The sequence below is a fragment of the Condylostylus longicornis genome, unplaced genomic scaffold, assembly GCF_029603195.1.
Source record: "Condylostylus longicornis isolate FDR11 unplaced genomic scaffold, ASM2960319v2 ptg000055l, whole genome shotgun sequence".
NCBI classification, from domain to species: domain Eukaryota; kingdom Metazoa; phylum Arthropoda; class Insecta; order Diptera; family Dolichopodidae; genus Condylostylus; species Condylostylus longicornis.
Window position 1 is genome coordinate 604923 of NW_026578024.1, and position 13081 is coordinate 618003.

Here is a 13081-nt window from a genome sequence, read left to right on the forward strand (position 1 = left end):
AACTATTTTTTCGTATCTTATTAACAGCAGAGGTAACATAATATGTTTCAAGAGGAGTTTACTATATAAATCTTAGTAATATTTTATATGCAAGTTTCTAACCAAATGGTCAAACTAAAATTTAAAATCTGTACTGTACACTAAACTATATTCAACATATTTTTTTCCGAATCCATTTGTCAGGGCTGAGCCTAAGCCCTCACTTCCGAAATTCCAAAAATTGATTTCCTAAAAAATTGTTGATTTCTAAAAAATTTTCATAACTACAATTACCTGCATGATCACGTTTGTTAAGTTTCAAATCAGTACAGTAATTCAATTTTAGTACAAAAGAGTCAAAAGGCCTTGAGAAATCTATTTTTATACCCTGCACTTCGTGAAGGGTATATTAACTTTGGTATGGAGTTTGTAACTACTTGAAGGAGTCATCTGCGGTATGGACATATATATATATTCTTGCTCAGCGTAAAATTCTGCGTCGATTTAGACATGTCCGTCCGTCCGTCCGTCCGTCCGTCCGTCCGTCCGTCCGTCCGTCCGTCCGTCCGTCCGATCGCACGATAACTCAAAAACGAATAGTGCTATCGACACCAAACTTTCACAAGTTGCTTCTTTTGTGCCAAGGACGAACCCTATTGTTATTGGACTAATTCGGACAACGGGTTCGGGTAGCTGCCATACAACTCAAGGAGTTTATTTTAAATATTTCGAAAACTAATAAAGCTATTAATATAAAATGTTGTACACATGTGTCCAATTATATTCTACACATGCTCTAAAAATTATAATGGAATAGCTGCACCGGTTCGGGTGGCTGCCATACAACTCCAACAGCAAATTTTTTATATTTGGCAAAATAATAAAGTCAGATTCGTGAAACTTGGTAGTCATGTGTCCAATTATAGGTCAAATGTATTTCTGAAGTTTTAGAAGAATTGCTTGACAGGTTCGGGTACCTGCCATACAACTCCAGAAGCTAATTTTAAATATTTGGAAAAACAATAAAATGAGATTCATGAAACTTGGCAGTTGTGTGTCCGATTGTAGATCAGATATATTTGTGAAGTTTTAGTGGAATTGCTTGACAGGTTCGGGTACTTGCCATACAACTCCAAAAGCTTATTTTAAATATTTGGAAAAATAATAAAGTCAGATTCATGAAACTTGGCAGTTGTATGTCGAGTTATAGGTCAGATATATTTCTGAAGTTTTGGTGGGATTGCTTGGCAAGTTCGAGTAGCTCCCATACAAGTCTAAAAGTTTATTCTTAATATTTGGAAAAATAATAAAGTCAGATTCATGAGACTTGGCAGTCGTGTGTCCAATTATAGGTCAGACATATTTCTAAAGTTTTGGTGGGATTGCTTGGCAGGTTCGAGTAGCTCCCATACAAGCCTAAAAGCTTATTCTTAATATTTGGAAAAATAATAAAGTCAGATTAATGAAACTTAGCAGTTGTGTGTCCGATTGTAGATCAGATATATTTGTGAGGTTTTAGTGGAATTGCTTGACAGGTTCGGGTACTTGCCATACAACTCCAAAAGCTTATTTTAAATATTTGGAAAAATAATAAAGTCAGATTCATGAAACTTGGCACATGTATGTCGAGTTACAGGTCAGATATATTTCTGAAGTTTTGGTGGAATTGCTTGACAAGTTCGAGTAGATACCATACAAGCCTAAAAGCTTATTCTTAATATTTGGAAAAATAATAAAGTCAGATTCATGAAATTTGGCAGTTGTGTGTCCGATTGTAGATCAGATATATGAAGTTTTGATGGAATTGCTTGACAGGTTCAGGTACTTGCCATACAACTCCTAAAGCTAATTTTAAATATTTGGAAAAATTATAAAGTCAGATTCATGAAACTTGGCAGTCGGATGTCCAATTATAGGTCAGACATATCCGTGAAGTTTCTATAGAATGACTTCACGGGTTCGTGTAATTGCTACATAATAACGAAAGGTGCAGGGTATAATTCAATCGGTTTATACCGACTGAAACGTTTTTACTTGTTGTACTGTAACTTTTGTACCGAAATGCTTTCAAAAATTCTGTTTTTAGAAACCATCGCAGAAGTTTTCGAAAAACTTCCCAAAGTTTTAGTAAGGATGCACAGTACAGATTTTATGTATACATATTATTTGAAATATTCAATTACAAGATAAATTGTAAAAATATATTTCTGCACTATGACTAAATTGTAGCAGTTTGCTTTTTAGTAGCAGTCTTATGGTATGACAGAGAGCAAGGCGCAAATCGTCTTCTAGTCGTTTTTTTTCTCAAAGAAAAATTTGTAATTAATATACTTTGCAACAAAATGTCAAATTTAGGTTTGACTAATTGGAAATATTTTCAACTACAATACTTTCACTACAATTCTACTCAACATACATATTTATACCATTGTCTAAAAGAATTATCTTTAAGCGATAGACATAACGTTGATAACAAATTGTTAAAATAAAAAGTTCTTTAAATACTTTATTTTGATATTGTTACCTTAATTTGCTTTTAGTTAATGAAATATTCAAATTGGTATAAATAGATTAATACAATTTAGATAAATAAGGTAAAAAGTTATATTAAAATATTGCGCTATATTGAAAATAATATAAATAAATTTTGTAATTTTAAATAAAAAAGGTAAGATGACGCTCAGAATTGAAGGAAATTAAAATATTTTATATTATTATTCAATAACTACTAAAATTATAGTTGCAGAAACTAACCATGTAGTTTTTCATATTATTTGTCACCGTTTCTTTTGAGCTTTCGTTTCCCGATTTATGAAACTAGTACGCTACCACCAAGTACCGATTTCAGTGGATATGTATATTTTGTCTCTTATTTTAGATAAACAGTTACAACTGATTGTTTCGAGAAGTTTATTGCAATAAAGCAGTGCTACTAACATGTCGATTGACTGTAAATCTTTCAAAACCAAAAGCCCGAATCTGACAACACTTGAAGAGTAATTGTAAATTAGGAATTCACTTACTTTCAGATTTATTTTCTCATCTTCGATATTATTTGGCATATTGTAAATACATATACATATACAAAATACACTTGCAAATTTTAATGTAGGTTCTTTGCATGTTTTGTTGTGTATCTTAATTATTTCGGACTGATTATATTAAGTATATATTACCTTAAAAAATTGGAAACAGTAAACAACTTTGAAACACCTATTTTGTTAATAACAAAAAAATATTTGAAAATTTATTTAAAAAAATATATATTATGTATATAGTTTTAGAAATTTTGGGAAAACCAAGTGTATTTTATTATTACTAATAATATTGTAGTAAACTTATAGAGGTCATATCTGCAGCTGCATATCTAGTCGTTACAAATTTTTACAAAAAAAAAAATTTACTTAGTAATTTTCTGGTTTTTATTTTAGAAGCCGAAAACTTAATCCTCAATTAGACCGAGCTATTCAAGATGCTCTTGATGAATTAGATTGCATTTCAACAACTAATCAGATGCCATTACCATCAATCAGCCCAAATTCAACTGCAACAGCCAAAAATACAAAACATACGCGTTCAACGAAATGTAGTGTAAATGTTAATTCCGCTCCATCTCAACATCAGCAACATCCACATAACTTGGAACAACAACAAATGCAACAACAAAGCTCTACTGCAAATGCCGTTTATCAAAGAAGTAAACTTATAAAAATTGCCCCAGCGCCAGTACCATCTTCGATTTGCAGTATCGGCCACGCCAGCTTAGCAAATCAACAGTATTCGAATAAAGGATCATCGAAAACATTGTCACAACAAACTGTTCAACACGATCCACAAGCAACTAATACCATGACGAAATGACCTTTGGAGAGTACTCTTTCAACGCTTGTTCAAACAATAGGCATGCGAGCTAATGAAGGGGTCAATTTTAATAATCATAACATTGGATTAACTGGTAACAACAATAACAACTATACCTTTGGGGATAATTCTTCACCATCTTTGTCAAAGTCTTCTGCAAGAAAAACAACTACAGCTGCAATAGCTTCATTTAGCGAATTATTAAAACAACACGCTGCAACTAATGAGCCTACATTGTCTGATGGCATTGGAACAACAGCAAGTACTCTCGTTGCAGCTGGTTCATCAATGCAAACATTTACTCTAGTCATTCGAAATTCTTAAACAAAAAAAAACAGTTTACACTAAAATAAATTTGATGTTCTAAATGTAAAATATCGGGTCGTTTTAAATGTGATGAAAATTAAAAATGCTTATGTGACCTAATGGCAATTGCCAATTTTTTTGAAGACCCAACGCCAATTCCACATAAAGACAAATATCAGTTACATATGATAATATGGTTTGACACAAAATAAGCAACTAATCATTTTGGAAATGTCATCCACTATTGTAGGTAAAAAACGTAATAAGTTGCTACTATTGAATTTTTTAGGATCTAGAAAAAACAAATTACATGCATATATATGTATATTTTTAATATTTATGTCATTTCCTTTTATATATTTTTTTTCAAACTTCAAGGATTTTTTTTGTTTTTATAATAAGAAATATAAAAACTTGTTAAAAATTAAAAATTTTAGAGCTAATATAATGAATAATGATAATTAAATTGTAAATAAGTTTTAAAAATTTATGAAATATGTATATCTATATATTTAAGAATTATATAACGAATTAAGAATTATATAAGAATTATATAGATGTTAAGGGAAAATTTGAAAGCGTACTATTTATTATTTTGTTTACCTTACTTTAAAATTTATTTTAAGACGGTTTAATAATCGAAAGATTTTTTTTGTTTTAAAATGCATCACATACAATATTTGTAAAAAAGTTTTTATTTTATTTCTTTATTTTTTCTTTGATTTCTTAAACATTCAATAAAAAATACGACAATAAACTATTGAATTATAATTGCTTTTTTATTTTATTTGTGCTTCAATTTAATTAATTATTAAATCAAGGTAAAATCAAAAAATATAAAATTCCGGGAGAAGAAGTATTGGGTTTATAGTTCGCTAAAAATAAGAAGTTAAAGTAGATATACTCGTACTTTGAGTAGGTGTACTTGTGTGTACTTGCTCTGAAGTCAAATATTTAACTTTAACACGGGGTTTTTGAAAATACTTATAACTATGAAAATAATAAATTGAATGTAACGTAACGCAGTAAATTTCTTAAAAAGCAAACTTATTCGTAGAATACTTCTAGAAAAAGTTCGAGCATTTTGAGGTACATAGGTTTTTTAACATATATATCTTTCATTACGAATATTTTTCTCTTTGATTTTTGTTTTTAGATAATAAGGTGTGATACTAAGATATATCTTAAATAAGTGCAAATTTTCATAGTGTTAGTAGGTTTGAAAGTTATAAACTAGGCAAATACTTAATGTTCTTAAAAGAGTAGAAAAATAAAAGACAGGGTGAATTCTTTATTCCTCAAAATTCACAAGAAGTATTTTAATCATTTTAAAACATCCATTTTTTGAGTTTACTTTAATTCCCACATTTTTAACTTTTTTTATATTTTTACTCTCGTCATTTTGGAAATAATAACAAACTTTTCTTATAAAAAGAAAACACCTATAGAATTGTTTATACCCAAATAAAAGCAAAATTTATTTTACAAAAGTAACTTAAATTTTAATTCATATAAAAAATTGATTTTTCTTTTATAAAAAGAGTTGCTTTTTTTTAACGTTAAAAAAAAAATTAGAAACTTTTTACTTTGTAAGATGTTGGTGAAAAGTTTTAAAAAACTTTGACATCGAATACTTATTTTCTGTAAAAATGAAATTAGAATTATATGTATGTACCTACAAATATATTGGAAGAGCCGTAAATTTTATTTTAACTATATTTTTGATATTTACATACTTTTGACGATAAATTAAGTAAGCAACTATAGAAAACACTGCTATATATCAAATAAAGGTATGGAACTGGTAACTCTTTTTATTTATTTCCTAATTGATCACTTTTTCATTCAATGTATATTTTCCTCGTTTTATATTTTTTTCTAATAAAATTCGAAATGTGTATTTATTTCGCTTTTATTTTCTCAAAGTATATTCTTTCAAAATATATATGTTAGCAAAGATAATGCTTTTGGGCATATACACAAGTACGTAGCGCCAAGGGAGATATTAAAATCAACCCACTTTCGGTTAAATTGTGTAGCGTAGGAAGTACTTTTAATTTTTTATAAAGCTTATTAAAAAAATTTCATTTTTGAAAATACTTCAACAGTACTAATAAAAATAATTCTGTTGAACAAATGGTCAATATATACATCTCCAAAATTAGTTAATTATACATATATAAAATCTATTCAATTTTTGTAAGCTTTAATATATACGTACATATATGCAACTATTTAACGATTGCATAACAACGGCATTCATTCATACATATATGCATACCTATATCTTCTTTATCAATAATTTTTTAGAATTTCCATAATACACTTAGGTTAGAAAAACTGCACATGTTAAACTTGAACTATCTTGACAAGTTATTATAAATATTAAATACTTAAACTTATTATTATTGAAATATCCTTTTATTAAAATTGTACATACTTTAAAAAATAAATTTTAATTGTTATTTCCTAACATTGAAAATAAGTATTTATAAGATATAATAAATGAAAAAATTTATTATTTACACATAAACGCAATTATAAGCTTATAATTTCCTAAACTGGAAAGCCATTAGGTGTAAAATAAAATAATTTATATTTACATTTCCTACAATTTGTATATATTAGTAAATGGACATTAAATCAAAACAAGTAATGTATATTTGTTGTTTAGTTTTTAACATTTAAATATATAAAAAAAAGTAAAATATTTAAAGCAATTCAATAACATATTGGTTTTACATAATAAGAGTAACAATAATTTATAAAAAGAGAACTAAAAACTTTAAATAAAAAGCTATGAATAATATAAAAAATAATATATTTATCTTTTAATACATTCTAGTGTAAAAAGGGTTTATGAAGTTATGTTTGAATTCATGTAAATTCGCAACATTCAAATATTTACATATGTACATGTGAAACAAATTGTGCAATCAGAAAAGAAACGACAATTAAAAAAATTGGAAAAGATCCGTAATTATTTTTAACGGTATAAAAAGAAGCGATAATAATTTTCCGCTTTTGATTGTGTTGTTAAAAATAGATCGTTGTTCAAATTGTACGTAAGTAGGTGGTTTTGAGGTTGAAAACTTATTAAAAATCTGTACGGATTCTGTCTATACATATTGAACAATTACATAAATTTCTGAAATGGAAGAACATATTATGTAGATTTATCCAATATGAACAAAAATTCAAAAAGTAAAGTTGACATAAAATCTTATTTTTGGTAGTCGCCCTTCGTATACGTTACGTCGTACGGAAAGCGAATTATAAAAAAGCATAAAAGTTATACATAATATATCTGATTAAGGTAAGTTAGGCCATATTTTATACACTTTAAAACGTAAAGTATACAAGAATTTGATCGCTATCTTCAAAATCTTTTCAAAATACCTGGTACCTCTAAAAAATAGTAAAAAAAGTGTTACATTATGATAAACTCGAATCAAAGATGTAAAATAAACATTAATATAATTAGTTCGTTTTTATCACATACTTGCAATTTTTGTTTCTTTAGCTCTTCCTTACACTTCAATCGGCTCAACTTCGATATAATTCATATGATTTCCTCAATTTATGTTTTTCGTTAATATTTTTTTTATTTTGTCGTATATTATAAAAGAAATGAACAATTAGAGGCATATTTAGTTTATAATATTTATAATATTACCTTAATATAGTAATATTAAAACATGTTTTTTAAATTAAAATATGTTTTTCAGCTTCACTTGGTTCTACAACCACATAAATTAGAACCAATTGCAACAACAATTCCGTTTTCTAATTTTAATAAGAAGAAAGAACAAAAGACAAGGGAATGCAAAAGTGGTCAAGGAAAAGCAAATTTTGATAATTTTTTTATATGAAAATGGCTTTATTTTTGAAAAAGGTCGTGGGTTTTGTAGTCTTGAAATATGCTATATTTCGCAATATTTCTTGCTTGAATGGGTGTTTTCAACCATTCCTATGAAATTAAAGTAATATTTCTGTAATTTTCAGTAGTAATATTTGTGTAATATTTATGGAAAAATGGTATTATGGTAATATTTTTAGTAATTTTTCCATTCAATTTATCGACCAAGAACGGACTAAGTGTATGTGAACCTTTTACTTCCCGTACGATCATTTCAATCTCACAATTATTTTATAAATAATCTTCATTAATATTTATAATCTTCATATTCCATGATATTAATAACTTCCATTTAAAATGGAAAGCAATTCTGAAGATTTTTGTGTTGATGACATAAATATGATGGTATTATTGTATTTTATTCATTAAGACCTGAAAATGGTTTTTTATAAAGAAAAATCAAGGACCGCAAATCTAATAAGACTTCTTCAATCTTCAACTTTCTCAAAAAATATGGAAGACGCATTTTAAAGAAAGTGGTTTTGTACTCATTTCAATATGGTCTACGAAATGATTGTAATTAAATTGAAACTATTAGGATTTCCAGAAAATTCTATGGATTAAATAGACTCTTAAGATACTCCTTTGGAGAAAAGATAAAGTTCTTTTTAAAGTTGCCATTGGCAAACGTTGGGCAAAATCTAATGTTTCGCAAGATCATTTATTTCCATAGCTCTTCACTATTGTAGTTATAATGTTTCTTCGCTATTGTGGTTAATGATGTTTTTTTCCCTTTAAATAGCAGTGAAGTCTTAATTTACGCTTATGAAGTGAGAACTTTCAAAAAGATTAGTTTTTTAAAAGAATCAGTTTGTCCTCAAGAAGACTAATAATTCTTATAAGTGTTGTACTTGCAATAACCTATAAGTTAATGTGAATAAATGTGAGCTATTTACAGGATGTTTTAAGATTCGTACTCTGTATAGAATAAAGTGAAACTAATTAAGCCAATCTGACTTTATCATCTTTAACATTTTAAACAGAATCGTCATCAACTTTAATGTAAGCTCTCGTTCACCTGGCTTATTTCTAGTTCTTTTTCATAGAACAAATTATGAGAACTACACTTACTATGCTTACAAGATTATTGATAAATCGTTTTTAATATTATATTAGTGAATATTTCGAATGTATTTATGCAACAAAAAATTACTTAAATAAAATTCTTAATATTCATTGAGTTTTCGTCATAAAACTAAAGTATTTATTATAATAATCATTATTATCGATTATATTTTATACAATGTTCATATAATTTTTCGTTTTTTTTCTGCTTATATTATTATAAACATAATAATTTACATTGTTTTTTAATATGCACGTATTTATTTAAGTCAAACACAACACATAATAATTGTTTTCACTTCATTATTTAAATTTAATTCTATATAGCAAAGTTTTTTTATTATAAAATTCTAAACAAGTTGATATATAAATTCTAAACAAGACATAAAGTTTTGATGATAAGCAATAATGCCAAATTAGTTCGGAAATTAATTTCACTAAAATACATTTATAATTAAATCCCTTTTTATATTTGACATAAATAAGTCAAGAGTAAATTATATTTAAGTAATTTTCTTTAAATTTGTAATTTCTCATTTCACATATGTTATTATTAACACTCTAAATAGAATTTTTGAAATTTAAATTAGTCTCGCAATGATTTAGTAGAAATTACATAATTTATTTTTTGATAAACAAATATAAAATTGAAAAGATTTTTTTTATTTGAAAATAAAAACTAGATTTGTTACCAACTTAACTAAATTTTATTATCAGGCATTAAAATGCATGTATATGTATATATAAAAATATTTTCTTTTTATTATTTCAAAAAAATTTGAATTTTTCCAGTTTATTTCCCTTTACAAATTGTCAACGCAGCAGCATATTCCAAAAGCCTTTCATTTAGACTTAAGACGAAACATGTACATAATATATGAACGAATCTTTATAGTATTAAACTAACTACATACATAAGTTGCATTTGACAAAAATTTTCCTTAAAGTATTTAAGCTAAAACTTTCCTAAAATTGAAATGATATTAATATGATTAAAATAAACAAAAAAAGAACTTAAAAGAAATTTTTAGTTCGAATTAAATTTACATATGTAATTGTAATATACGTTCTTAAACTAAGGAAAACAATCAATTTTCTTCATAATTTTTTTTAATTTCACTCCATGTCAATAATCTGATTTTCAATATCTTTCAATGAACTCAAACTTAAATAAAGTCAAAATAGTGAGTTTTGAAATTCTTTTGACAAAAAATTGCTTAATAATTTAGAGTCTTCAAAATCAAAATTTATTTGAACTTTTGAAATTATGATTTCTTAAATCCAAAATAATTAATTTTAAAATTTAATAATTTGATTTAGTTTAGATATATTTTAAGAATATAACCAAATTCATTAATTTTTTTCTAAACTGAAATGAAAATTTAATCATTCTTTCATATGAATTTTGTATTTAATTTAAAGTTTAAACTAAATGAATTTAAAATATAATAATCGAGTAAATATAATTTGCTAAACATGATTAAAAAAATAAATTTAGTTAAAGAAAAAAAAATCAGATTTTTGTTAACAAAAAAAACGTCCGTAGAACTATTTATGTATGTATATTTTCAAGCGTTTTGGTTTTTTAATTTATAAAAATAAAAATTTAAAGAAACCCTGATTACTGCTTTTTTTGTTTAAGTATATGTATATCTCCCAACACACAGCTAATACAAAAAAAAATAATTTTACGATTTGGCTATTCCTAATCAATTACAAAGTCATACACATTATGGTACATAATCTTTCAAATAAGTAAGACACAAGAGACACATATTCATTTTTTCCTATGACTTCACATTTTTTCGATTGCAACACATTTTCCAGACTTAACTGGCATACGAATATATTAAATAATTTTGTAAAATAAAACTTGAGTAAATATATATACATATATATACAAGCAGTTATGTATATATTATGTATATACAATAAGTATACATACATAGAACAAGATGTATTTTATTGTCCTGATTAAAATAATCTAATTGAGTAAGGTCAAATTTGTTATTTTAAATCATCAGATAATAGCAAATACACAAAAGAAAGTAATTAATTTCCAAAATTATAATTGATATTTCAAACATTAAGACGTCTTTTTATCCTTCCTTGAATTTAAAATTTTGTATTTGTGTAATGAAAATATGTATATTTTTGTGAATAGATTGATTGATATATGTATATGAACGAAAGTATAGTATTCAAATTTTTGAAAATTCTGATGCGGAATTACATACCTACTTCTAAATAAACGTTTGAGTTTAAATATTTCAGAAACATTTTAATTCCTCATATTTTCTCTTGGTGTAATTTTCCTTTTATGTGATTAAAATAAATTAAGCCAGTTCAATAATTATTCATGCTATTTTTTTAGTTTTTTCCGTAAGGTGAAAATAAAAACAATTAAATCACAAAAAATTGTAAATTTTTTTCTAAAATTAAAGACTGAAACTAAATTGCCATTACTTTATTAGATTAGGCCAAATGGCCATTTTTAACAAGAACTTAAATTATAATTTAAGTGAACTAGTCGGAAAAATAATAGATTTAAGAAATTGAAAGTTGAGTAATTAGAATTATTATACCATTCTATTATTTAAAGGATTTGCACTCGTATATTCAATTCTTTTCCATTCTGTATACATATTTTATATTATCTACAGTATTTTGCTATTAAATTTGTGTGATTTTACTTTGTATATCTTTCTACTAAAAATCACGTCTAAGCAGTAATTTTTAAGTGGTATCATAATATATATGTCATTATTGTTTATAATTATTTTAAAGTACATACACAGTATACTATACAATGTTATTATTTATTTTTGTGTGTTTTTTTGTAAGAAATGTCATTTGAAATTAATTAACAATAACCAAATCGTATTGACTCTCATCTAGATAGGCTGTGAGACCTTTCTCTGCTGCTACTGCCTGACAGTAATTTAGCTGCATTTGGGTCACCTACGCGCTGTGATGGAGGCAATTTCTCGAAAAAAGGATGACGTAGTGCTTCGCCTTAAAATAAAATTTAAAATTAGTCATTGCCAATCGCTTAAATATGTAGATGTTTTCTTACTTAATGTTACTCTCTGGCTAGGTTCATACTCTAACATTTTTTTAATAAGATCAAATAATTGTACATGATCTTCACTATCTGATAATAAATATCTACTCAATGGCTTACAATGATCACGCACATAACGTCCAGCCGATGATTTTTCATCCCAATCCAATTTGCCATGATAGAAATATTTTGTTTTTGTTTTTCTGCAAAATAACATTATTTTTAGATTTTGTTATGATACGGAAACGATTTTATAATGTTATATATTGTATTACCGTGCCATACGATACGGTATTTGGCCAAGAATTCTTTCCATCATCGCTAAGTGCTCTCGATTATCATGAGTTTGGAATAAAGTCATTCCCAAGTATAGTTCGAAAAGAATACATCTAGTACCAAATTAAGACATACATAATATTTTTTTTCAGTTTAAGAGACATTATTTACCCAATTGACCAAACATCGCATGGTTGAGACCATCCTAATTCCAGAATAACTTCTGGCGCACGATAGTGACGTGTCGATACAATTGTGCTATGATGTTCATGATCAAACGTTGCACTGCCAAAATCAATTAAACGAACGTCAGTGCTCTTCACACGTCTTACTTCTCGGCTCTTTAATTAACGAGAATTTAAAAATATTTATGAAATAGTACGAGATATGTATTTATTAAACGTTTTACCTTTTTATGATTAAAATGTGTTGTATATTCGGAGTCAACAAATAAAATATTTTCGGGTTTTAAATCTGTATGGGTTAATCTATTATCGTGCAAAAATTTAACCGAATAACAAAGTTGGTAACCCATGTGTCTGACTTGCTCCAATGGATATGGTTCATAATTGTTTTCACGCTAAAACAAAAATTATTTTCAATATAAAAAC

General features: G+C 26.4%; 2 protein-coding genes across 6 annotated transcripts in view; one reads left to right on the forward strand and one right to left on the reverse strand.

Annotated features, from left to right (window-relative positions):
* Window positions 1-4917, forward strand: part of LOC129612087 (putative mediator of RNA polymerase II transcription subunit 26) — a 30696-nt gene extending 25779 nt beyond the window's left edge. For 4 of the 5 annotated variants that reach the window (XM_055525579.1, XM_055525580.1, XM_055525578.1 and 1 more), the window contains one exon: window positions 3411-4917. In XM_055525579.1, coding sequence (XP_055381554.1) covers window positions 3411-3840 — 430 coding nt within the window. In that variant the 3' untranslated portion in view covers window positions 3841-4917. The remainder of the gene's footprint in view (window positions 1-3410) is intronic. The other variant, XM_055525581.1, reaches the window with a different exon arrangement.
* Window positions 4918-10673: 5756 nt separating this feature from the next.
* LOC129611917 (serine-rich adhesin for platelets) overlaps window positions 10674-13081 on the reverse strand; it is a 30459-nt gene continuing 28051 nt past the window's right edge. The window contains exons 10-14 of the mRNA XM_055525340.1: window positions 12880-13050; window positions 12642-12811; window positions 12470-12583; window positions 12207-12397; window positions 10674-12145 (exon numbers count right to left, since the gene is read on the reverse strand). Coding sequence (XP_055381315.1) covers window positions 12021-12145; window positions 12207-12397; window positions 12470-12583; window positions 12642-12811; window positions 12880-13050 — 771 coding nt within the window. The 3' untranslated portion in view covers window positions 10674-12020. The remainder of the gene's footprint in view (window positions 12146-12206; window positions 12398-12469; window positions 12584-12641; window positions 12812-12879; window positions 13051-13081) is intronic.